The following is a 27,614-nucleotide window of genomic DNA, read 5'->3' as shown; positions in this document are numbered from 1 at the left end:
GACTTGCTACTCTTATGTCTTAAGAGTTAGACATCTAAGGCGCCTTACCAAAAGTTGAACAACTAATGATATTGATCGCGATCCATATCTCATGTTCAACAGGATGTCTGTAGCAAAGGGATAACTGATAAACTTACCTTATACACAAATTGTAGCTTTTATCTTTTTGGGAATTGGGCATTGATAGAATGGCATAAAGTCATATGTTGTTGGGGGCAGTGAAATGTTCCTAGACGTTCACCACTGTCTATATCAGTCTAATATGAATCTTGCACAAGTGTGAGATTGAATGATCTAGTATGCTCAAGAATCATATTAAAGTGTTATTGCTAATTAACATATGATACTGTCACACCCCCAAACCAAGGATGGCGGAAACGTCCGGGGGTGGAGGACTTCATGTATAGTATCATAACAGCAATTGTAATAGTAATTCAAGCAAACACAACCAACATATATATAATTGAAAAAAAATTACATCATTGTATGAATTACATGTTTACGAATCAATCACAATATGTTGATAAAATATGAAATAGTAGACGCCTTAGCGTCCCATCCTCAAAAGCACTTGATTACCTGTTTAATGATTTCCTGAGAATACAAGTTGTTTGAAAAAGTGTCAACACAAAGGTTGGTGAGTTCATAAGCTTCTGTTTGGTATTATTAAAAGCCTTTCGTTTGTAAAAGTAGTATTTGTGTTAGAAAAATCCAATATTTTCCTTAATGTGTAAATGTAGTCTTAAAACCCAAAGACCGAAATGTACAAGTAATTTGTCATATTTATAGTAAAACAATGCAAGTTTAAATCGACATAAACTCGTTAAATTTTAATGAAGTTCCCGTAAATTCCAATGTTTGTTAATACTTTATGTGAGTTTATTATAACCATACTATGACCAAGGTTGCCTAAAACGACGTTCTTCAGGCGTCGGAAATGTTATGACATTTGTCACCCCAGACCTATCGGTCTAACTGTTGCATGCAGTTTAGGTGTGGGTTTGTCAAACCCAATATAGATCTATACACAAGTATCACGCTCTCCCTCAAGGAGACTCTGGTTACAATACAGGACTTAATGGTAATTTGAAGTAAATGTCTCACAAAGTCATTAACGGAATTACGTGTTATGAAAACTTGGTACCGTATGGCCGTACCTTGCTTAACGAAAATATCCTTTGTATAAATGTACCCTTTTTAAATGTATGTGTTATGTAATGTATCATAAACTATACCTATTATAGTTTATCAACCAAGGGTAGTACGTGGTAATGTATGCAAACTATATTCAAAATAGTTTATTTAATGTTTGAATGTATCGATTGTACTTTGATTATAATCACTTGTTATTCTTTATATTTTTCATGACCAAATCCATTTGTAAACTGATGTGTGTCTAAATATTAAGATAAAATGTCATATATTGCAGTAACATATAATCACATAAAGATATACACCTTGCTCAACATGTTACAAGGTGAAATGAAATTAACAGCAATTTTTCGTTAAAAACAGTTTCTGTTACCGTTCTTAGAAAATTTATAGAAAAATCATCAAAGCTCTAAATCCAAATCCGAAAATTTTGAGAGTTTGGAATATGAGTCTAGTTTGTTCGTAAATTTTATCATGATTTTTAGTGATCTCTAACAGAGGTGAAAAGGTTCATAATCACAGACTGGTCCGGGTTTGCCTCTGAAATGACAGGCAGTTTTGTAAAAATCACCATTAATTGTAGAAAAATCATTTGGAGATGTGCAAGTAGTCATTTTAAAGCTAAGAGTTTGAACTACTTGCACCTGAAACAGTTTTGAAAACTAAAATTTTTAAGTTGACCAAAACAGTCTGTGATTAACGTCCATCTTTTCTGATGCAATCTGTTAGAAAAAGTTTAATTGTGTTCTTGATGATTTTACTTGTATTCCCCCCTTAAAACTTAAGAAAAACATGTAAATGTATGGGTATGAACTCACCTTATGTGGTTTCAGTAGATAAAAGTGAGAGAGAGGAAGTGTTCAACTCAAGAACACTAAGAAGATGTCTTGATGATTCGAGAATCTAACACCGAATAAGATGGAACTTGTGTAAGATATCAATGATTTGAGTAGAATGGAGTTTAATAATTATGTGAATGATGAAGATACTTACTAATTGAAGAAAGAAATCCCTGGAGAAAGCCTTGAAGTTCTTGAAGTTAAGAGAAAAGATGAGAGAATTTTGGAGAGTGTTCTTGGTTGCTAAGTGTAGAATGAAAGAGTTTTATGGAGAATGAGGAGAGAGGATCAATCCTCCAGCTCTTAGAACGTGGGAAGAGCTGGAGATTGGCTGTAAAGGTCCACTAAGGAGACAAGGGGTAGTGGGAAAGAGTGGCTAATCATAGAGTGAGGTGGTAGTGGTTTGCTTTTGCCATAAATTAAGGAAAAGCAAATATTCCCTCAATAATTAGTTCAATCACCAATTCTTTTAATATATTTTATAAAAACCCTGGAGATTTATATATTTTGGGGCCTTAGTTTATAAAATAAAGTTTTGGGTGAAAATCCCACGTTAAAATAATGAAAAACGAAGTTAAAACGAAGTCGTAGTCGAAAAACCGGTAAAAAGGAGCTGTCTGCGAGACTTCGGACCTTCGGACCAAGTCATGCGAGGCTTCGGACCTTCGGATGCGAGGCTTCGGATCAGAGGCCTCGGATGCGAGGCTTCGGATGCGAGGCTTCGGATGCAAGGCTTCGGTCCAGAAGCTTCGGTTTCGGATCCTTAAAGCTATTTTACTCGTTTTTACCCCGTTTCAAGCGATTTTTGACCCGGTTAAGGGTCGAGATGACCCAAATGATTACAAAAAGTTAAAGTAACTTTTGAGAGAGATTTGGGAGAGATTTGGGAGAGATTTCAAATAGAAAGAGATAGAGTGAAAACGATTTAGAGAGGTTTCGTTTGTGATTAATTTGAGTGTCCGGCTTCACAACGCAAGGTTCGTAAACCCCATTAAACCGTGTTTTAGTGTCGTACACAACCCCGATGATTGTGCAATAGTGTTTTATCGCTTTGGTTCGTTGTTTAGCACTTGTTAAGGCTAAGGAAAATCAAACACATGAACTTTCCAAATGATGATTTCTCATTAAAATAGCGAATTGTATAGTGATTACATAACGTAAACCCTAGCATACAAGGGTTATTGGAGTTGACCGGTTTGACTTGTTGACTTTGAATTGACCGAAATTTGACGGTTGTCACATCATCCCCCCGTTAGAAGGAATTTCGTCCCGAAATTTTCATTTTGACTGGGATTTCAAGAGTTTGGGAAGAGATGTGGATACTTTTGTTTCATCTGATCCTCGCGTTCCCAGGTGAATTCGGGTCCTCGTTTAGCGTTCCAACGTACCTTCACGATGGGAATACAACTTTGTTTCGTTCGTTTGATTTCCCGATCCATGATTTCGACTGGTTCCTCCACGAAGTGGAGATTTTCGTTAACTTTGATTTCGTCGAGTGGTATTACGAGTGTCTCATCAGACAAACACTTCTTTAGGTTCGACACGTGAAATGTGAGATGTACTTTGTCGAGTTCCTGAGGTAATCGAAGTTTGTATGCTACTGGCCCAATCCTAGCAAGGATTTCGAATGGCCCGATGTACCTTGGATTTAGTTTCCCGCGTTTGCCGAATCGTATCATTCCTTTCCAAGGGGAAACTTTTAGTAGTACTCTATCACCCACCTGGAATTCCAAGGGTTTGCGTCGTTTGTCTGCGTAACTCTTTTGCCGATCGCGAGACGCTTTCAGTCTCTCTCGAATTTGAACGATCTTTTCTGTGGTTTCCCTTATGATTTCAGGGCCAGTGAGGGTGCTATTAGAGACTTGCCCTCTAGCTAGCTGTGTATCCCCCACCTCAGCCCAACACAGGGGTGATCTGCATTTGCGACCGTAAAGAGCTTCGAATGGAGCGACTTTGATGCTAGTATGATAGCTGTTATTGTAGGAGAATTCGATAAGCGGTAGATGGGTATCCCATGCTTTACCGAAGTCTATCACACAAGCTCTTAACATGTCTTCCAACGTTTGAATGGTTCGCTCGCTCTGTCCGTCGGTTTGTGGGTGGTAGGCCGTACTCATGTCAAGCCTAGTTCCCAATGATTTTTGTAGAGACTGCCAAAAACGTGAGGTAAATCTACTATCTCTATCGGAGATAATGGATATCGGCACACCATGGAGTCGTACAATCTCTCTGATGTACGTTCTAGTCAGCTTCTCCATCTTGTCGGTTTCTTTCATTGGTAGGAAGTGTGCTGATTTGGTCAATCTGTCTACAATTACCCATATTGTGTCAAGCCCGCCCGATGTCTTAGGCAGCTTGGTTATGAAGTCCATGGTTATTCGTTCCCACTTCCACTCAGGTATATCCGGCTGTTGTAATAGCCCGGATGGTTTCTGGTATTCGGTTTTGACCTTAGCGCAAGTCAGGCACTTGCTCACATAGGTAGCAATCTCAGCTTTCATGTTCGGCCACCAGTATAATTTCTTGAGGTCCAGATACATCTTATCCGACCCGGGATGGATGGAGTATCGAGTCTTGTGTGCTTCATTCATGACGACATCTCGGAGTCCACCGAACTTCAGTGTCCAAATCCGGTTCATGATATAACGTGCTCCATCATCCTTGACTTCTAAGTTTTTATCCATTCCCCTTAATGTCTCTCCTGCCACCTTTTCTGGTTTCAAAGCTTCCAGTTGAGCTTCCTTAATTTGTATGGTCAGGTGGGAATGGATTGTCATTGTTAAGGATTTTACTCGGCGGCCCGAGTACTCCTTCCTGCTTAGAGCATCGGCCACTACATTGGCCTTGCCCGGATGATAACGAATTTCGCACTCGTAGTCATTCAGCAACTCCACCCATCTCCTCTGTCGCATGTTGAGCTCTTTCTGATTGAGGATATGCTGAAGACTTTTGTGATCAGTGAAGATAGTGCATTTCGTGTCGTAGAGGTAGTGTCTCCAGATCTTCAAAGCGAATACCACTGCTCCTAATTCCAGGTCGTGCGTAGTATAATTAACCTCGTGCGTCTTAAGCTGTCTTGATGCATACGCGATAACCTTCCCTCTCTGCATGAGCACACATCCGAGGCCTTGATTCGAAGCATCACAGTACACTACGAAGTCCTCGGTTCCCTCTGGGAGAGACAAGATCGGTGCGCTGCATAGGGCTTGTTTTAACGTTTGGAAAGCAGTTTCTTGTTTATTTTCCCACTTGAATATCACACCTTTCTGCGTCAAGGTGGTGAGTGGTTTCGCAATCTTGGAGAAGTTTTGTATAAATCTTCGGTAGTAGCCAGCAAGCCCAAGGAACTGTCGAATTTCGGTTGGCGTCTTGGGTGCTGACCAATTCTCGATTGCCTTGATCTTGGAGGGATCCACATGTATGCCTTTCTCACTTACCACATGTCCAAGGAAATCCACTTCTCTAATCCAGAATTCACACTTAGAGAACTTAGCATAAAGCTTCTCCGCTCTTAGTGTCTCTAGCACTTGGCGTAGATGTAGGCGATGCTCTTCTTCGCTTCGCGAGTAGATCAAGATATCGTCGATGAATACGATTACAAACTTGTCTAGGTAGGGTCGACACACTCTATTCATTAGGTCCATGAATACCGCAGGTGCGTTTGTTAAACCGAAGGACATCACCACAAACTCGTAGTGCCCATAGCGAGTTCTGAATGCAGTTTTGGGAATATCTTCTTCTTGAACTCGTAGCTGATGGTAGCCTGACCTTAGGTCGATCTTTGAGAAGAAATTTGCTCCTTGGAGTTGGTCGAAAAGGTCATCGATTCGGGGTAGAGGATATCGGTTCTTGATGGTGAGCTTGTTTAGTTCCCGATAGTCGATGCACATACGAAAGGATCCGTCCTTCTTCTTTACAAAAAGGACTGGTGCTCCCCAAGGTGAGAAGCTTGGTCTGATGAACCCTTTGCTCAAAAGCTCGTTCAACTGACTGGACAACTCTTGCATTTCTGATGGTGCGAGGCGGTATGGAGCTCTGGCTACGGGGGTAGCTCCGGGTATTAAGTCAATTCTGAAATCGACTTGTCGTGCGAGTGGTACACCAGGAAGATCCTCTGGGAACACATCCGGGAAGTTACACACTTCGGGGATGTCTTTGATGTCTTTCACGTCTTGTTTCTTGTCTACTACATGGGCTAAGAAGGCGTGGTACTCCTTCCGGAGATACTTTTGGGCTTTGATGCATGAGATGATTTGTAAATTCGCACTAGGTTTGTCACCATAGATGAGAAGGGTTTCGTCATTTGGTAGATTGAGGCGAACGGCCCTTTCGTAACATAGAATGTCGGCACGGTGAGGAACTAACCAATCCATCCCGATGATTACGTCGAAGCTTTTTATGGTGACTGGCATCAGGTCAATTTTAAATGTATGGTTGTCTAGAGTGAGAGTACATTCTGAGTATATATCGCTAGTGCGTTCTACTTTCCCATTTGCCATTTCTACTACATAAGTATCCTTTAGTGATTGGGGATTTTGTTCAAGTAAATGTTTATATTGGTGGCTCACGAAACTCCTCTCCGCTCCACTATCGAATAGTACGCATGCATAAGAGTTATTGAGGAGAAACGTACCGGTAACCACCGTGGGATCCTCGACTGCTTCCCCATGTCCTATTGCCAGGACTCTTCCTACTCCACCAGCATTAGGGGCTTGTGCTTTATGGCAGTCTCTTTTGAAGTGACCTGCGTCTCCACAGTTGTAGCAGGTCCGGGTTGCCCCCGTACTGGCGACTTGGTTGATTGGTTGAGCCGGCGCTTTACAGAAACGAGCAGTGTGCCCCTTCCTGTCGCAGTTGTTACAGTGCATCTCCCTACAAGCACCATTGTGGTGAAAGTTGCACTTGTTGCACTGAGGTAGTTTTCCCGCATATGGCTTCGGTGGTGCTGGAGTGGTAGCAGTAGTGGCAGCATTAGTGGCAGCATGGACAGCAACAATTTGTTGCTTCTTAGCGGGGTCCTGTGCTGGTTGGCTCTTCTTTTCGTTCCAGAACTTCCTTTTGTTGTTTCCTCCTTTTGACTTATCAGTGGTGGTGGTTGTAGTATTATGACCGGCTCGGTGGTCAACAAGTTGTTGTGCCAGCTCCCTGGCACTGTCAAAAGTAGTTGGCCTTGAAGCCAGGACACTACTTTGCACGTGGAGAGACAGTCCCCAAAGGTATCGCTCCACCTTTTTCTCCTCCGGAGTAACCATTGTCGGGCAGAGGAGAGCCAATTCATTGAATCGGGTGGTGGAGGTTTCAAGGTCAGAGCCCGTCATCCTGAGGTTCCAAAGTTCTTGTTCCAGCTTTTGAATTTCACCTCTCGGGCAGTACTCCTTCATCATCAACGCTTTTAGTTCTGCCCAGGTTATGGAGCTAGCCACTTCGAGAGTAAGTGACTTAATCCGGCAGTTCCACCAAGTAAGGGCCCGGCCGGTGAAGGTGAAGGCTGCGAACTTAACTTTGCTCGCTTCGGGGCAAGAGCACACCTGAAAGACTACTTCGGTCTTTTCAAACCATTGCATCAAAGCGATGACTCCCCCGGTTCCATTGAAGTTGTCGGGTTTGCCATTTGTGAAGTCTTTGTATGAACACTCTTTTGCACGCCACGTACTGTCTCCGTGGTTAGAGTGTGTAGCTCCCGATCCCGAACCACCAGCTCCGTTGGTCCCTATCTGCGACATTGCGGCCGCTACGGCTGCTGTTACTGCAGCCTGGAACATCGCGGGATCAAACTGTGGAGGCGGCGGCGGAGGAGGTGTTGCTGTGTTGCTGGAAGGTCTTGGTCTTCTCCTTGGCGGCATGGTTCTGTCATAAGTCGTAAACCAATGTACTTTTAGTAAAAGTGTATTTATAGGGAGAGAAATCTTTTATACATAAAGTATATTATTACGTTGTTTTCCGGTATGTTTACGATACATACGATTTTATACTTTTTATTGACCCAATACATTGGGTTATGAGGTAAAATGAAAGTATAAAATATTTTTATTATAGTAACACAAAATACTCCTATAGTATTTGTAAATGTTTAGTTTTGAGTTCTTAAAGTATCCTTTGTAGTCTGTTATTAGGTTTGTTAGATTTGTTGTCCATCCTGACCATCCCCCGGTATATGCAAGTCAATTCCCGGACAGATATAGTTGATCAGGCTATATCCTTCCCAGACTTGATTTACATATACCAAGGCATACCCATAATGTACAACTCCTCTTCTTTTATTTTATGTTCTTCTAGTTATGACACTATATGAGCATGTATGCATGTATTTATACTTTTTAAAAAAAAATCATTTATTTTCTAAAAGTATATTTATTTGAAAAATGCACAAATCAGAGACTATTAGTCCCAATTGTGTTTATAGTTTGTATATCTTATGTGGTTTGATATACTTAATTCACTATAAACTGCGCTCTGATACCAATCTGTCACACCCCCAAACCAAGGATGGCGGAAACGTCCGGGGGTGGAGGACTTCATGTATAGTATCATAACAGCAATTGTAATAGTAATTCAAGCAAACACAACCAACATATATATAATTGAAAAAAAAATTACATCATTGTATGAATTACATGTTTACGAATCAATCACAATATGTTGATAAAATATGAAATAGTAGACGCCTTAGCGTCCCATCCTCAAAAGCACTTGATTACCTGTTTAATGATTTCCTGAGAATACAAGTTGTTTGAAAAAGTGTCAACACAAAGGTTGGTGAGTTCATAAGCTTCTGTTTGGTATTATTAAAAGCCTTTCGTTTGTAAAAGTAGTATTTGTGTTAGAAAAATCCAATATTTTCCTTAATGTGTAAATGTAGTCTTAAAACCCAAAGACCGAAATGTACAAGTAATTTGTCATATTTATAGTAAAACAATGCAAGTTTAAATCGACATAAACTCGTTAAATTTTAATGAAGTTCCCGTAAATTCCAATGTTTGTTAATACTTTATGTGAGTTTATTATAACCATACTATGACCAAGGTTGCCTAAAACGACGTTCTTCAGGCGTCGGAAATGTTATGACATTTGTCACCCCAGACCTATCGGTCTAACTGTTGCATGCAGTTTAGGTGTGGGTTTGTCAAACCCAATATAGATCTATACACAAGTATCACGCTCTCCCTCAAGGAGACTCTGGTTACAATACAGGACTTAATGGTAATTTGAAGTAAATGTCTCACAAAGTCATTAACGGAATTACGTGTTATGAAAACTTGGTACCGTATGGCCGTACCTTGCTTAACGAAAATATCCTTTGTATAAATGTACCCTTTTTAAATGTATGTGTTATGTAATGTATCATAAACTATACCTATTATAGTTTATCAACCAAGGGTAGTACGTGGTAATGTATGCAAACTATATTCAAAATAGTTTATTTAATGTTTGAATGTATCGATTGTACTTTGATTATAATCACTTGTTATTCTTTATATTTTTCATGACCAAATCCATTTGTAAACTGATGTGTGTCTAAATATTAAGATAAAATGTCATATATTGCAGTAACATATAATCACATAAAGATATACACCTTGCTCAACATGTTACAAGGTGAAATGAAATTAACAGCAATTTTTCGTTAAAAACAGTTTCTGTTACCGTTCTTAGAAAATTTATAGAAAAATCATCAAAGCTCTAAATCCAAATCCGAAAATTTTGAGAGTTTGGAATATGAGTCTAGTTTGTTCGTAAATTTTATCATGATTTTTAGTGATCTCTAACAGAGGTGAAAAGGTTCATAATCACAGACTGGTCCGGGTTTGCCTCTGAAATGACAGGCAGTTTTGTAAAAATCACCATTAATTGTAGAAAAATCATTTGGAGATGTGCAAGTAGTCATTTTAAAGCTAAGAGTTTGAACTACTTGCACCTGAAACAGTTTTGAAAACTAAAATTTTTAAGTTGACCAAAACAGTCTGTGATTAACGTCCATCTTTTCTGATGCAATCTGTTAGAAAAAGTTTAATTGTGTTCTTGATGATTTTACTTGTATTCCCCCCTTAAAACTTAAGAAAAACATGTAAATGTATGGGTATGAACTCACCTTATGTGGTTTCAGTAGATAAAAGTGAGAGAGAGGAAGTGTTCAACTCAAGAACACTAAGAAGATGTCTTGATGATTCGAGAATCTAACACCGAATAAGATGGAACTTGTGTAAGATATCAATGATTTGAGTAGAATGGAGTTTAATAATTATGTGAATGATGAAGATACTTACTAATTGAAGAAAGAAATCCCTGGAGAAAGCCTTGAAGTTCTTGAAGTTAAGAGAAAAGATGAGAGAATTTTGGAGAGTGTTCTTGGTTGCTAAGTGTAGAATGAAAGAGTTTTATGGAGAATGAGGAGAGAGGATCAATCCTCCAGCTCTTAGAACGTGGGAAGAGCTGGAGATTGGCTGTAAAGGTCCACTAAGGAGACAAGGGGTAGTGGGAAAGAGTGGCTAATCATAGAGTGAGGTGGTAGTGGTTTGCTTTTGCCATAAATTAAGGAAAAGCAAATATTCCCTCAATAATTAGTTCAATCACCAATTCTTTTAATATATTTTATAAAAACCCTGGAGATTTATATATTTTGGGGCCTTAGTTTATAAAATAAAGTTTTGGGTGAAAATCCCACGTTAAAATAATGAAAAACGAAGTTAAAACGAAGTCGTAGTCGAAAAACCGGTAAAAAGGAGCTGTCTGCGAGACTTCGGACCTTCGGACCAAGTCATGCGAGGCTTCGGACCTTCGGATGCGAGGCTTCGGATCAGAGGCCTCGGATGCGAGGCTTCGGATGCGAGGCTTCGGATGCAAGGCTTCGGTCCAGAAGCTTCGGTTTCGGATCCTTAAAGCTATTTTACTCGTTTTTACCCCGTTTCAAGCGATTTTTGACCCGGTTAAGGGTCGAGATGACCCAAATGATTACAAAAAGTTAAAGTAACTTTTGAGAGAGATTTGGGAGAGATTTGGGAGAGATTTCAAATAGAAAGAGATAGAGTGAAAACGATTTAGAGAGGTTTCGTTTGTGATTAATTTGAGTGTCCGGCTTCACAACGCAAGGTTCGTAAACCCCATTAAACCGTGTTTTAGTGTCGTACACAACCCCGATGATTGTGCAATAGTGTTTTATCGCTTTGGTTCGTTGTTTAGCACTTGTTAAGGCTAAGGAAAATCAAACACATGAACTTTCCAAATGATGATTTCTCATTAAAATAGCGAATTGTATAGTGATTACATAACGTAAACCCTAGCATACAAGGGTTATTGGAGTTGACCGGTTTGACTTGTTGACTTTGAATTGACCAAAATTTGACGGTTGTCACAGATACTAATGGGTCACACTCAAAACAACTTGATATAATTGATTATTTATTGAAAATTGATTTCAATAAATATTCAAAAAACTCTTATAATTAATTCGAAATTATTTATTTCTTGAAATTAATAATTTTCATTAGCAAGTAACAAATTATTTCATAAGGTATGAATTAATAAGTCATGTACAACATTCTGGACCATAAGGCTTTTTGTCTTTACCTAAATGTTAAGGTATATATTTTATAAACTTGGGCTTCATAAAATATACAATCTTCTTCTATTTTTGGTATATAAATTTCGAAAATTATACTTGAAGGGACATGGAATGTTCCTTTGACTTATTTAATTAATAACAATAAGAAGCATGGGAGAAAAGCTTGCATGCATGGACACTCTTATGACATGGGGACATGTTTGTCTAAAGTACAAGGACCTAATGGTTAAAGACTTCACTGTAAGACACTATATATTTGAGGCTTGCATTCTTGAAATGTTGCTTCATTATTTCCTCTTAAAACTGTAACCTCCTTAAAGGAGGTTACTCTATCCCTTTGTTCTTCTTTTTCTTCAATATTCTTGCATCTTCGTGCCCTCTTAAATTCATATTGGTTGTGAACTTAAAGCTTAAGGGTTTAAGAGTTTATGGACTAGCATCTACATCAAGTTTAGTTATTGTTGGTGTCTCAAAGGTTCCACATTCTTCATCAACTTCCAAGTGTCCCAATATGATCCAAAGAACAACAAATGTTGTAATTTCTTCATCCTTTCTATGGTTGGTATTTTATCTTTCTATAACTTAAAGGAGATCCTTGGTGGGTATAAAAGGTTTTGTTATGTTCAAAAATTTAACTATTCCGTAGCCATATTTTTCTAGTTTATGAAACTATTTTTGAACTTCTATATTTACACTTTTTCCCCTCGACTAATTTTGAATTGATTAGTTTTTCATTTTTAATTGAACTTCTATAATTTATAGTTTTCATTTTCATTAATATTAATACTAATTAATTAATTTTTTTTATTAATTGTTATATGTAGTATTTTACCAAATATGATATACTTTCAAATTTTATTTTTGACCGCATCTTTCATACATAATTATTAAGATATAAACTTTATTTTTATATTTTTATGGTGTACTTTGCAAATGGTTACCTTGAGACCTTTAACTTTTTCAGCACCCTACTTGTGCTCTTGCTTCTTGAAGATGATAAAAGATTAACAATCATTGAATGTAATTACAACTGTTTTTTTGCTTGATTTTACATTATCAAATATGTTGGCTCAAGATCATCACCACAAAACTGCATAAATTAGCATCACTATGGTAGGAAATAACATTGTAGTTTGCAATTTTGGGTTATGGTTGAAAGTAACTATGTTGAAAGTTGTCTCAAAATTTCTCCCACAAACCTTATCCATATCGAACTGCGTTTTTCAATATACCGGGCTTCCGCAGCATTGTACGGACGGTCCAAACCCTAGTTTGGAAAATTTACGAAAATAGTTTTTTTCACAATAGCATGTAGAAGCAAAACTTTGTACTATAATTCTATTGAAACAATATTTTTTCATAGAGTTTTCATACTTAATTTAAAAAAACATTGGGTCACTGTGTATAATATTAAAAAAATGAAAAGTAAATAAGTTATAGAAACAAAAAAATTTGTTAAATAAAGGTACCATATCTATAACAATCTATAGCAACCAACCTATAGTAACAACCTCTATAGGAAAGAAATTTTGTTTCTAAAGCCTATGTGAATAAAATCCGAACTTCAAAAAAAAAAATTGTTTATGAGTCATTTTTCTATTGATTTTTCTGCATTGTTTCTACTAAATGTTATTAGTGACGACATTGGGTATACTGGCGACATCATATTAATGGTGACACGTCGCATTAACAACATTTTTGGCAATAGTGACAAAGCAATAATGGCTACATATTAGCGGCAATTTGTCGCCTCCATTGCCTTTAGCGGTGATATCGGAAAGATTTAGCGGTGCTTTTGTCGCCGATAATGCCTGTTTTTTTTTTTGCAGGCACCACCCAACTAGAACTGTTTTAAGGTAAATTACACGAATAGTCCATATGGTTTTGTTGGATTAGTGTCTAAGCCTGTAACCATATTTGGTAAGTACTTGACCCGGTTGTGCATGGTCCTTTTGGGTTGCCTTCGCCAAAGCAACTTGACTGGAGAAATAATAGAGAAAGAGGTTATTATGGTTTATTAATATATTACATGAATAATATATTAAAAGAGAAATCATATTTATTTAGTTAACATTGGTCGAGAATTAACTAAGAATTAATTTTGTGATCAAAAGAAGTTAATTGAACTAGGGGGACTGAACTGTAATTATGTGATAGTTGCAAAATAGGGCAAAGGATGCCCTATATGATAGGGTGGACGAATTCAAGGGGATAAGGCCTTAGAATTCGTCCATGATAAGGTTTCTAGGGTTATCCTCTGGGCTGCTTGGTGGCTAAGCGATCAGATAAGGATAAGGACTGGAACCCTAATTCCTACACCTATATAAAGACCCCTTGGCATAAGAATGTCGGCCACTTGATACCTTGGGTTCCTAGAGCCGAATTTCATACCTCCCATCTCTCTCTCTTGCCTCTCCATTTTCTCTTGGTGTTTGTGAGCCATTAGAGGTACTACACTTGCAGTACTTGCTTTCAAAGACAAGAAGATTCAAGATACAAGTTGTTATTACAACATAACAACAAGAGGTATGTATTCCATTCTCCTTTATGATTTTCGAAATTACCTAGGAGCATGTTAGGTTTCTTTTGTGTTCATAATGTTGTATAACTAATTGTAAAAACATAGATCCGTTTATAGGGTTGCATGCACACATAGGATTGTTTGTATAAAACCCATCAGCGGTATCAGAGCTTTTTGGTTTTGTTTTCAATTAGATTTTATACAAAAGTATGATTTTTACAGATTAGGGTTTATAGAAAATAAACCCTAAGGGCTTGATTTTCGAAATTAGGGTTCCTAAACCCTAGATTTCAATATTTTGATAGGGTTTCCCAAACCCTTTCCTTAGCCTCCAAGATTTCGAAGTTTAGGGTTATCCAACCCTAGGGTTTTCGAAATTGCCTCCTCCCCAAGATAAGATTCCTAAATTTTAGGGATTTGGATAATGCGATATCTTGTAATTATCTCTTTAATTCTTTATTATGGTAATTAAATATTTTGAATTATCCCATCCCAATTTTCGAATTTTAGGGGATTTAAGGGATTAGGTTAAACTAATTGTTAATTTAATAGATAATCCCTCAATATTTGATAATTTAAATTAATTGTTTAATTTTGGGATAATTATTAAATCAAAGTTTTAATATTTAAAATTTCAAATTAAAAGATTTTAATTTTCAGAAATTTTAAATTTGATTAAAACCCTAATGATTTGAAATGTTTCGAAACTTGCCCTCAAGTTTTGGAATTTAAATTTTAATTAAAAATTTAATTTTAAAATGTTAAATTCTAAAACCCTAATTTTTGAAAAGTTCAAATTATACCCTTATGGTTGTATTAAATTAATTATGTGTATAATTAAAAGAGAGTTAATAAATCTATAATGATATGGCTTACATTTAATTAAATTAAAAGTGTAAAATTAGACCACATAGTATTTGAAAAGTGTAAAATACACCCTTATACTATATATATATATATATATATATATATATATATATATATATATATATATATATATATATATATATATATATATATATATATATATATATATATATATAATTAAAAGTCTAATATTATATATTTATAACTTAAATGTCAGTCTTACTGTTAGTAGGCCTCATTCACGAAGCTGGTCTATAAGGGGTGTTTCAGGAAGCGACCTGTAAAATGACCGACATTGGGTATCCACTCTTACCCACCGCACTCTTGACTAGTGGAGAGTCGTTAGCCGAACGGGTAGGATAGGGCAAACCCTTTCCATTAAAAGTATAATGAATTATAAAGTAACTAAATGTTTTATAAAATTCCCAAATCTTAGTTACTTTAGGCAAAAGTGAATTTGATGCAATTCCATGAAATTACACTTTGTACCTTTGCTAAGACGTTAGTGGAGCGTGTGTGGTTAACCGGCAGACTAAATTGGCTCTAAGCAAAGGTGGAAAAGGGTGACTCGATGTTTGTCATATATCGATGGAGCGTGTGTGGTTAACCAACACGTCGATTAGGTGACTGTAACATTGGGGGCACCATGTATATTTGCATGGTTATTCACACCCTGTTTTGTGATCTTCGGCATCCCAGTCACAAAACGAGGGGCATATCGAGATTTAAACATGCCATTGAAAATTTCAATGAATCTCAAAGGATCTAGGAGTTTTCAACACATTTAAAACTTAATCTCTTTTTCGTTTTTCATGGTGGAAAATTAGTGAATCATCATTCACTTACCTTCAAATGTTATGCCATTTGGATTACGGCATCCCTCTTCCAAGTTGTAGAATATTGTGTTGGGTCCTAGCCTTAATATCTCATTTGGGTGTTTTATTAAGGACTCAATCAATCAACTAACTTGAATTTTCTCCCGTTTTGTAGATGCCAAAGTATGACAACTATGGTCTTCCCAAATCCCTTGGAACAAGCTTTCCACATGAAGATGATATTCCACGATTCGATCGAGGAACAAGAGATCATGCTTCATTTCATCCACCGCCTCCTATTGTTCTCCCTAAACCACAAGTTCAAAGGCTTGAAAAGCTCAAGCTCACTCAAGCCCTTTTGGCAAGTAAACATGAAGAAGGAAAGTTAGTGTGTGCACACGTTTTAAAGATAAAGTCGCACATTGACAAGTTAAGAATGTTGGGAGTCGTTGTCCGTGAGAAGCTGGCTGTTCACTGAGTTCGTAAGAGAGTACTATATGACGAACTACGACGTGACCCTCATCGATCTCACCTATTTACTTGGTGCTGCTGAATCAGAAATGATTTGGTGCACTGGCGAAGCAAAGTTGATTGGTAGATCTGCCTTCCAAACCTCCATGGACATAGGCAATGGCAACGAAAGGCATGCCATGGTCAAAAAGTTTGACCATAAGAGAAAGGCAAATTTTGAGGTAGTTCCGTGTGCTATTCCAAAAGAGTCAATTTTCTTTTATTGCCAAGAGAAGGGGCATTGGAGACGAAGTTGCCCTGTCTACCTGAGAGATCTAAGAGATGAGAGAGTCAAGACGTATGACTCTACTTCAGGTAAAATCCATTAACTAACTCTGTAAGTTCCTATTTTTTTTATTCTTAATACATTATGTGATAAGATTACATTTTTTGATGTTTTGTAGAATCGAAGAAAAGAGAGGAAGCTTAAAGGAAGAAGTGAGCTGAGTCTGATCGTGAAGAAATGGATTTCGATCGCATGATTCGATGGTCGGATTTTTGGAGCTGCTACTTTTAGAGTTATGATAGATTTCTTAGGAATATGTAATAGCGTAGTTTCTTGTTTGAATTGCATTGTAAGGACAAGTTTTTCCGCACCTTTTATAAATAAAATAAAATTTTTGTTTTTGTCTTATTTATTTATTTCCTTGCAATGGCATGTATGAAAAATTGACATTTTTGTATTTCTAGTTTTAGCAATGTTGAAATGGATGTGATTCTTAGTTATGTTATTTGTGGAAATGTCGAGAATTTACCAAATAAGGAAAGATTCTTGTCGCCCGAGTTTCAATTGGACAGAAACTTGGAATCATACAAATTGTATTGTATGATGAATGAGAACCTTCATATTTGGAAAATTAAGACTAATTCCTAGACAAAGAGTCAAGTGAAGGACTAGGAGAACTGGTATACAATGTTGTGCACTAGTCTAGTCCACCACAAAGAACAATAAGCTTATTCATCATGATTTACTAAAAGTCTAGTAAATGTGGTTATGCTTACAAGATTAAGTGTAATTCTGAATCATTGAAAAGTTTCAATGTATGGCAGAACGAATAAGAAGAATCAATTAGGCAGAAAGATAAAGTTTCTCCAATCTAAGAAGAAGGGAGAGTACCTTTGTATCGTGTTTTATGATCGCCTTGGTAATCATAGGAACCACATTACAATTCATCCTCTAAGGACACCTTAGTGCATTAGTTTGGCTAAGAAGAGGAATCGAGAACTGTTGTAGTGATTAAGTTAGTAAGATGTATCGTACTTCGTTCCAAAATCAAGTCTTAGAGTTATACTCCAAGATTGTGACTTGAGTGACATAATGTTAAGTAGGAATGTTCTTACACTTGCACATTTTGGTAAGTTAAGATGTCTTGAATAAGCCAAAGGCCAACTAGTACCAAATTGCGTGTAGGTTTTGTTTTGATATAGACACACACTAACTCTTGAATATTTGTTTTGTCAAGAAATGTTTCTTGATAAAAGAATCTAATATGTCAATAGGTCAGTGGGAGTCTGAAGATCTTGAAAAGTTTCAAGAACTAATAGAGAGTAAACCTATTAAACACTAGCACACGACTTGAGGATTGTAACCTATCGTGTTGACATATTCTTGTTTCTGTGCCATTCCAGTTTGGTCAACTATGCATATGATTTCTACGAGTTCTCAATAGACTGCATAAGGCAAGCACCTTGTTCAATGAAAGTACATTGACTGGCATAGGTGAGCTGCTAAATAACCTGGAAGCAGTGGTGGGACCCTTGATGGCAAGAAATCAAGTATGAACAAGTTCTGTCCATAAGAGTTTGGATTTGTCACAAACATTATCTTATGATTATGGTTATGACAAATTCGAATGGATAAGAACACATACACCATAAAATCTAAGTGTCATAAGGTTTCTCTCCTTCATGAATATGATTGTGAAGAAACGCTTTCACTAAGAGAGATTTTAAGGAGATAGCGATTATGTAAATTGCATTCTTGAATTCGATTATGATTACGGCATCCCTCTTTTAGTTTGAATTGTGAGATTTGGCGATTAGTCTGAACATTTGGGACTTAGTAATATAAGTTCTTAATTAGTTTAAACATACATGTGAGCTATCTAAGGAAAGGTGTATGAGTTTGAGAAGCTTAGATAAAGGCTTATCGAAGCATATCGTATTAGAAAAGATGAACTTTGGAAGTCAATAAGTATTGTTTTCTAGAAGTTTAACTGATTTCTTAATGCGTGTGAAAGCTAGTGGGAGCATAAATGTTATGCTGGAATGGATATAATCATCACGATAGTGGGATCATGATTATTATTTTAAGTGTTGCAGGTTGGCAATATTAATCATAGAAAACAAATGTTTCACTTTGCTAAGTTGCAGGGGTTGAAAAGTTGTTTTGCTATAATTAAGGGAGAGAATGTTATACTTCGTTCAAATCTAAAAGCTTAGATCGAGAAATTTTAATCAAATTTAGTCAAGGATATATTAACTGCATTCTTAAAATTCGATTATGATTACGGCATCCCTCTTCATAGTTCGAATTGTGAAAACGTGGAAAATAGAAATATTATGGCAAATGGCTGATAAAGTATCATGCTTTTATGTAAGACATTATGAATCGTGTCCCATATGCTTCTCGTATAGGATTGATTGCAAATGCTGTAATATTTGACCGTTCTAAAATTTTCCAAATGTCTAGGGCATTAAGAGGGAAAAAGGGACTAGAACCGAATTTGACTAAAAATAATTAAACAACTGTCAAGGACAATCTAAGGTTCGCCAAGGATTAGTCGTTTGCGGACAATTGGAAGTATAGTCATAGATAGACCATATTGGCATTATTATGAATAGATAAGATTCTATTTATCATGAGTTGTCATATGGCAAATATGGAAATGTTTCCTTATTGGGAGTTGGACGTTAAGAATCTATGTCTAGATTAGAAACTTCTATGCAAGAAGGATGTTCAAAGGAATGTACTTTGAATGTGAGACTTCATGACTATTGAATTATCTTGTAACAATATCCAATAGAGCACTTTGTAATTTCATTGGCAAAGTCTTGGTGACTTTGGCGCTGTGATATTACGAAAGGACCGTTGCATAAGATGTTAGAATCTAACATATTCTAGTAGTGGCGAGAATTTGTATTCTTACACTAATTGATTAGGATTAGGAACTGTGAAATGAGCATCATTGGAAATGCGTTCATTTGATCTATTTTACGAAGTTAGGACCATAGGAAAACATAGTGTCCATGCTAAGAGCATGGGACAACTGTTGTTGTGATTCAAGTAAGAAGTTGATTAACCGAAACAACAAATAATGAGTAATCAATATGGTGATTAAATAAAAGGTGTTTTATTTATACTCAAAAGTTTGGGGCCATATGGGATTAGTATTATTCTTGTGTTTCACTTTTCATGTTTTGACCTCCCGAATAATAAGATTATTCAAACCCTCCACAGTGGCTTATACTTTGGAAGTAAGTATGAAAGAAGACTGTCATGAATCCATCTGTAGATTGACTAAAGCGTTTAGACATAACACAAGTTTGCTGCAGAGTTCATGAGTGCTGCTATAAGATTAGAGTATTGGAGTAAACCCACGCTCACTTGGATCACTTCATGGATTTTATCACGAGTGATTGGTGAGATGATATTATCTTATATTCTTGAAACCGAGACGTGTGAGTTGTATTCTGCAAGTAGGTTGCACATTGATAGTATGTAAACGCACCAGTAACTTGGTGTTATAGAACATATTGTTGTGTGTGATTTGATGAGTAGATACAAGCGGGCATTGAGTTGAATTTTATCCGTTCCTTAACCCAAAGTGGGATAAAAGCGATATATGTGGGCCCCTCGATGATTTAGCGATGACAACCTAAGCGCTTGGCCAAGTCGGGACTAAGTTGATGTGTTCAACTGTAGTCTGTTGTCAGTCATCATAAATCGGAAATCGGGAAACAACACGTGAACAGAGAGTATGATTAAAATCCATGTCTCAGTTCATAGGATATCTAGAATGGAGGAATATATGATCCCTTATCTAAAGGACAGGTTACTGATAAGATCAGAGTTCGACAACGTCTTTGAGAGCTACGATTGCTAATCGGATTGTACTTGCATTTATAGTTACTAGACTTATCCAAGTGGGAGATTGTTGGATTAGTGTCTAAGCTCGTAACCATATTTGGTAAGTACTTGACCCGGTTGTGCATGGTCCTTTTGGGTTGCATTCGCCAAAGCAACTTGATTGGAGAAATAATAGAGAAAGATGTTATTATGGTTTATTAATATATTACATGAATAATATATTAAAAGAGAAATTATATTTATTTAGTTAACATTGGTCGAGAATTAATTAAGAATTAATTTTGTGATCAAAAGAAGTTAATTTAACTAGGGGGACTTAACTATAATTATGTGATAGTTGTAAAGTAGGGCAAAGGATTCCCTATATGATAGGGTGGACGAAGTCAAGGGGATAAGGCCTCAGAATTCTTCCATGATAAGGTTTCTACGGTTATCCTTTGGGCTGCTTGGTGGCTAAGCAACCAGATAAGGATAAGGACTGAAAACCTAATTCCTACACCTATATAAAGACCCCTTGGCATAAGAAATTCGGCCACTTGATACCTAGGGTTCCTAGAGCCGAATTTCATACCTCCCCCCTCTCTCTCTCTTGCCTCTCCATTTGCTCTTGGTGTTTGTAAGCCATTAGAGGTACTACACTTGTGGTACTTGCTTTCAAAGACAAGAAGATTCAAGATACAAGTTGTTATTACCACATAACAACAAGAGGTATGTATTCCATTCTCCTTTACGATTTTCGAAATTACCTAGGAGCATGTTAGGTTTCTTTTGTGTTCATAATGTTTTACAACTAATAGTGAAAACATAGATCTGTATCTAGGGTTGCATGCACACATAAGATTGTTTGTATAAAACCCATCAGGTTTTGGGTAATTTGCTCGTCGGGTCCCTAAAAACATTTTTTTAACTCGGACCATCCCTGTATTTTATTTTTGTTTCAGATTTAGTCCCTAATTGAAGTTAAATCGACTAATTTACCCTTATTTATTTCGTTTATCCTTTTTATATTCTTGGTTGATTAAAAAATATTGATTAGATATGTTAAGAACAATTTGGATCCCATTAACTGAAACACCTGGACCACCCACCCATCGTCATCATCTCCCCCTAGTTGTGTTAGTAATCGGAAAACTACCTCAAGCCAGCACCTCCACCACTAACCTCTGGCGACCACCACGACAACCTTTTCACAAGAAAAACACGTGTATGTGTTCAGATTCAGAAAATACGCTTAACAGAAATGCATTCAACTCATAAATCTGTTCAAGAGATCAAATCCATTCGAGAAATCAAATACTTATGTAAGAAAACACAAACACACACAGGCACAAAACCAAAAATACGTCCTATATCTTCGTCGAAATATATATAAAAGAGACCCTCATATGTAGAAAAAAAACATCTGATGCAACAACTTCGATTTCTTTTGATTTGAAGCCTAATCGAGTGGACCTTGACTCGATTCTGTATAACAAGAGCATGAACATTATTGATTCTTTAGGATTTTAGCTACTTTGAACCTTAATCAACCATAAGTGGGGGTTAGGTCGGTGTCGGTTTCCATAACTCGTTGATTTCACAAGGTGGCAGATGTTGAGGCGGGGGGTTTGGTTGGAAACAACAAAGGCGGCGACAAGATCTAGGGTTGTTGTGGTTGTCGGAAGCCAGATGCTAGATGTCGGACGTGAAATAGAGGTGGTTTCTGACATGAATAGGCGGCGGTCAAGATAAGATGGGAACGGTAGTGATGATGATGCAGTAGAAAGGTGATGGATTATAGGGAGGAGGGTCAGTCACATATAGATATAAAGATACGAGAATAGAAGAGGCAAAGTTAATGCAAGGGTTCTAGGTGTGGGGTGTAGTTGGGGTGGGTTTATTTAACTATTTAATTTATATAATAATTAAAATTAAGTTATAAAAAACATAAATATATTATTAACGGTAAATTCGTCATTTTATCTCGATCGGGGACTAAATTCTAAACAAAAATAAGATGAAGGGACGATCCGAGCTTAAAAAAAGTCTTCAGGGACCCAATGTGCAGATTACCCAAAACCACAGGGAACATTCATGTAATTTACCTTTGTTTTTAAAAATCCAACCAAAATTAAAACAAAATATGACCATTTATAATTTTAGTTTTTATTTTAATATTTATTTGTAGAGCACTGTACTTGTAAATTTGGGAAAACGACACTGTAGCACAACAAACTATTGCATTTTGTCCAATTTTGTCGCTAAGATATTTTTTTGCGCAATTATTCATTGAACTACAAATTTTCCTATCAATTTAGCCATTCTTGTTAGTTTTTAGCGAATCCCGGTTAACAAACCTAATGTCGAATTAATAATTAATTGGTCTTAAGAGCATCCATAATTGAATAGAAGTTTAATGAAGTGTGAGTGATGACATGGAGGAGAGTTGGTTGGGAGAGTTGTATGATCATTGAGTGGTTCAATGAATTTAATCTTTTCTTTTTCAATTAAATTTCAAACCAAATATAGAAATCCATTAAACTCTGTAGGGTTTAATGGAGTGTGGATGTTAAAGAGTATAATTAAATAAAAAGTAAAATATTGATGTGGCAATGATATGACAATCAATTGCTAAAAGATCAATAGATTGCGGATGCGCTAAGTATTTGATAGACACCATATCTATACCACATAGATAATAGATAAGAGAAACCCGTCCATGCTCTTTGCCCTTTACATCCTTTATTTCTCTCGCCGGCAAACCTTCACCACCAGACCCATTTTCAGATAGCACCAATTTTTTAAATGAGTTAAGTTATTGATGTTGGCCGGTAAACCACCGGAAAATCCGTTTTCGATGACCACTAAAGACTGAAACCCTTCGTTTATCTGATGTCGATTTTAGGGCTACCTTTATCACTACGATGTCGACATCTCCCTAAAACCATCGAAGGATATTGCTTGATTGAATAAAAAGATACTCGCAAAACAGAACCTCACCTCAGACCTCCAGCGTGTCACCTTCATTTTCTGGCGTCGTCTACACCCTCCTTCACATCTGAACAGTAAGAAACGTCCTCTATTTTATCTTCGTTTTCTTTAGGCTTCTCATCATTTTCATCTCCGACTCTGTCGAAGATCTCACACTTACCATTGTCAATTTCACAGCCGGGTTGATTTTTGAATTTTGGGAGTTTGTAAATTTTGTGCAGTTTGATCCGTATTTGGATGTAAATTTATGTAATATTATTTTATGTATATGTTTGTTTTTGTCTAGGATTCATGTTTGTTTTTCCTTATATGTTGTTAATCCTTGGATATGTGTGATTTTTTTGTTTTGAATCCACCAAAAACAATGCATGTATAAGCACTTGTTGTTTCTCTTAGAAATCAGTGAACTATATATGCGTATGCCACATGTTCGATGAAAGTAATCAATGAAGGCAGCAGGGTTTCGGCTCGATGAAAGTCCTCAGATATGTATGTATAAGCACTTCTGGATTTATCTCTTTTTTTAGGTTCTATTGGAGTTAGGGAATTATTTTCTGGATGTGATTATGTGAGCCGAGGGGTAAATATGAGCATTGTTATTTTTCTCAAATTCTCTAATTACCATTATAAATATTTGGGGTATTTCTCAAATTACCCGGTTACCAACATTAATTTTAGAAAAAAAAAAATAGTTACGGTGGAAGAAGAGAAGGAGATGATCGGAAGAAAGGAAGAAGGTGGTGGTGGTGGCTGACGGTGTTGGTGGTGGTGGATGTTGATGGTGGTGGTGGTGGTGTTGGTGCTAACAGTGGTGGTGGATGCTGGTGGTGGATGTGGATGTGGATGTTGGTGGTGTGTATATAATTATTTGAATGTAGACTGCCATGTGGACGTAAGTTGAAGACAAATATGATATGGAGTTAAAGTAGAAAAGAAAATAAAATCCACATGGGCAAGAGTTAACGGGCAACTCATTAAAACAAACAAGAATTACTTAATTGACACATAGATTGGTAGTTGAATGACTAATTGCGTGAAAAAATCAACTCATTAAAACAAACAAGAATTACTTAATTGACACATAGATTGGTAGTTGAATGACTAATTGCGTGAAAAAATACTTTAGCGATCAAATGAGAAAAATGCAGTAGTTGGTTTTGCTACATTGTCATTTTCCCTGCAAATTTTATGTAATTTTTTAGTTTTATTAAAGTAGTTTTTATTTTGTCAATTAATGAAGAATTTATTTTGTTTTAGGAATCTTCATGTTTTTTTTTAATTGTTATACTAAATAAAAAATAAACAGATATACATATGATGTTGAGAATTTTGTAACAGAAGTTTATATGGTATGGGTATTTCATGTTTTTTTTAATTGTTATACTAAATAAAAAATAAAAAGATATACATATGATATTGAGAATTTTGTAACAGAAGTTTATATGGTATGGGTATGTGGTGTGGCACATCTTTTTAGGAAACCAAATGGTGGACCATTTTGGTGGGCCTTATTTTAGATTAGAAAGTTGTGGTAATAGTCCCAAAAAAATCTGACTTCATCTTATCACTTTTACTGTTTTTAGGCCATTCATATATGATAGACATTTTCCCAACTTGATGGTGATCTTTAGTTTGTATAATTAAATTATTATAAGTGTAATTCGGCTCTGCTTTCCAAATAAACTCAGCCAGACATCGTATTTAGGAAGTAGATAAACCCACGCAAACTCCAATGTGACAAAACGTGACAACCTCGAGAAGATATAATTGTACTCTATTTCTTTAAATACTCTACATATCTTCCGCTGAATCACAAAATAGTTCCATCACGACAGACTTAACACCATTAATCTTCTCATGGATCTCAACTCCTTGCAACATAATTATACTTTCTTACTTGGGCTTGGAGCGGTAGGACTTGTGGTCCTTCATTTCTTCTTGTTCTTCACTAAAACTGGTAAAAACAAAGCTGCACCTGAAGCAAGTGCTGCATGGCCAATATTTGGCCATTTGAAACTCTTTGGAGGATCATTCGGTCCTACCCACATAGCATTGGGATCCATGGCTGTAAAACACGGACCAATCTTTACGGTTCGTCTAGGAGTCCGTAAAGTATTGGTAGTGAATAGTTGGGAGATTGCTAAAGAACTTTTCACTACCCATGATCTAACTATCTCCTCTCGCCCCAAGTTTACAGCTGCTGAGATTTTGGGATATAACTATGCCATGTTTGGATTCACTCCTTATGGTCCATACTGGCGAGAAATACGTAAGATTGCTTCTCTTCAGCTGTTATCAAGTCGTCGCCTTGAGCAGTTAAAGGATGTTCGTGTATCTGAACTGGATAACTCTATCAGAAACATACATGAGCTTTTGAAGGAGAAGAGAGATGCTAAGGGGAAAGTGTTGGTTGATATGAAGAAATGGTTTTGGGATTTTGATTTGAATGTGATGCTAAGAATGGTAGTTGGTAAACGGTGTACGGGGGCTAAAAACAATGAAGAGCAGGATGACATGAATAGGTATTGTGAAGTGTTTGGGGAATTATTTCATTTATTGGGGCTCTTTGTGGTGGCAGATGCACTTCCTTTCCTTGGGTGGTTGGATTTGGGTGGTCATGTAAAGGCCATGAAAAGAGTTGCAAAAGAAATTGATTGCATAATTGGGAAGTGGTTGGACGATCATAGGAGAAAGAGGAGTTCTGCCGAAGCTATTGAGGAAAAGGATTACATGGATGTGATGATCTCTGCTGTTGAAACCGGAGGCTTGACAAATTATGATGCTGATGCGATTATTAAGTCTACATGCTTGGTATGATCTGATACATATCCATGCTAATTACATAAATATATAGAATTAGTTTATTTATCTTTGTTATGTGCCTTGATTGCTTCAAAGGTATTGTATTTATCTACATTTTCGTTCTTCCTTCTTAATACCTTCAATTCTACAAAGATTATGACATCTCATACTTTTTACATGGTTTGTTGAAGACACAATTTTTTTCAAACTAAAATCACGTATGATGCAGTTATCATCACTTATGATCTTATGAAAATCCCTTGATTTGTTATTATTAATTAACAGACGTTAAAATTTTGAATAATAGCCTTTTTCTTAAAAGCAAATGCTTTTAGCATGTAAGGGAGTCTGAGTAGGATGCACCTTGAATACAAATGAATTTTACTCTCTATTAGAACAGAAACATGAAATGATTGTGAAAGCAGAAACACAATTCAGAGAAAATATTGATGTATGGTTCCTAAATACATTAAATTTTGTAGGATATCATTGCTAGTAGTGCGGATACCATCACAGCCACCCTAACATGGACACTTTCACTGCTATTAAATAATCCCTTCGCTCTGCAAAACGTTCAAGAGGAAATAGACAAGCATGTTGGAAAGGGTAGACGTGTAAATGATTCAGATATTAGCAAACTAGTCTACCTCCAAGCTATTGTAAAGGAGTCACTGAGGTTATTCCCAGCAGCACCACTTGGAGCTGCAAGAGAATTTTCCGAAGATTGCACTGTAGCTGGGTACCATGTCCCAAAAGGCACATGGTTGATTGTCAACATATGGAAGCTCCAACATGACCCAGAAATCTGGTCAGATCCATCAGAATTTAGGCCTGAGAGGTTCCTTTCTGGGACTCATGCACATGTAGATGTTAGGGGGACAAACTTTGAGTTAATTCCATTTGGTGCTGGAAGAAGGTCGTGTCCCGGGTTAGCTTTTTCACTTCAGATGTTGCACATTGTGTTGGCTACTTTACTGCAAAATTTTGACATGTCATCGCCTAACGATTCAATTATAGATATGACTGAAAGTGTCGGATTAATAAATGCCAAGGCTTCTCCCCTTAAAGTTCAAATCGTGCCTCGTTTGCCATCTAATAATTGGTGAATGAAGTATATATGAATGCCACTCCTCATTGTATTTATACTTCCTCAATGTATGAAGTTTTAATGGACCGAGTTTTATATATTAGGGATATACTTGCCTTTTCTATATTAGGGATAATTGTGAATGGCTGCTACAAGTATTTTTATGGAAGAGGGACTGAATCCTTCACTTTTGATGGACGGAGTCCAAGAGTTTAAACATAATATCAAACATGCTAAATTGAAGTTCTTGGATCTGGTCACCTTCTGGATCTGGTTAGTAGCTAAATCACACGACCCCTTAGTTTAGAAATGAAGGACGTCAGTTGGATACTAGTCATCATAGCGGATGTGTTGAAATGGAACCACTTTAATGGCCACCTTAATGAATTTATACACTTATTA

At 36.7% G+C, this 27,614-nt stretch overlaps 1 protein-coding gene and 1 long non-coding RNA gene across 2 annotated transcripts; both read left to right on the top strand.

Moving 5' to 3' along the window:
- The first annotated feature begins 23,019 nt into the window (after nt 1-23,019).
- Nucleotides 23,020-23,933, top strand: LOC145168890 (uncharacterized). The gene is made up of 2 exons (XR_013742154.1): nt 23,020-23,397; nt 23,501-23,933. It is a non-coding gene; the product is annotated as an uncharacterized LOC145168890 (long non-coding RNA).
- A 1,087-nt stretch (nt 23,934-25,020) lies between these two features.
- On the top strand, nt 25,021-27,404 carry LOC145108447 (cytochrome P450 CYP82D47-like). The gene is made up of 2 exons (XM_079045474.1): nt 25,021-26,134; nt 26,608-27,404. The coding sequence occupies exons 1-2, from the start codon at nt 25,181-25,183 to the stop codon at nt 27,229-27,231; spliced, it is 1,578 nt and encodes a 525-aa protein (XP_078901600.1). The 5' UTR covers nt 25,021-25,180; the 3' UTR covers nt 27,232-27,404.
- The last annotated feature ends 210 nt before the right edge of the window (nt 27,405-27,614 follow it).

This window comes from Lactuca virosa, chromosome 4, assembly GCF_052849685.1.
Source record: "Lactuca virosa cultivar CGN04683 chromosome 4, Lactuca_virosa_CGN04683_v6, whole genome shotgun sequence".
NCBI classification, from domain to species: Eukaryota; Viridiplantae; Streptophyta; class Magnoliopsida; order Asterales; family Asteraceae; genus Lactuca; species Lactuca virosa.
Note: the sequence above shows the minus strand (reverse complement) of the source record. Positions and strands in the feature narration are given on the sequence as shown.

Bases quoted from the DNA above. Each gene is read 5' to 3' on its own strand.
- LOC145108447 (XM_079045474.1), top strand. From the start codon at position 25,181: ATGGATCTCAACTCCTTGCAACATAATTATACTTTCTTACTTGGGCTT. The intron at 26,135-26,607 runs GTATGATCTGAT...TAAATTTTGTAG, and splicing joins TTATTAAGTCTACATGCTTG to GATATCATTGCTAGTAGTGC.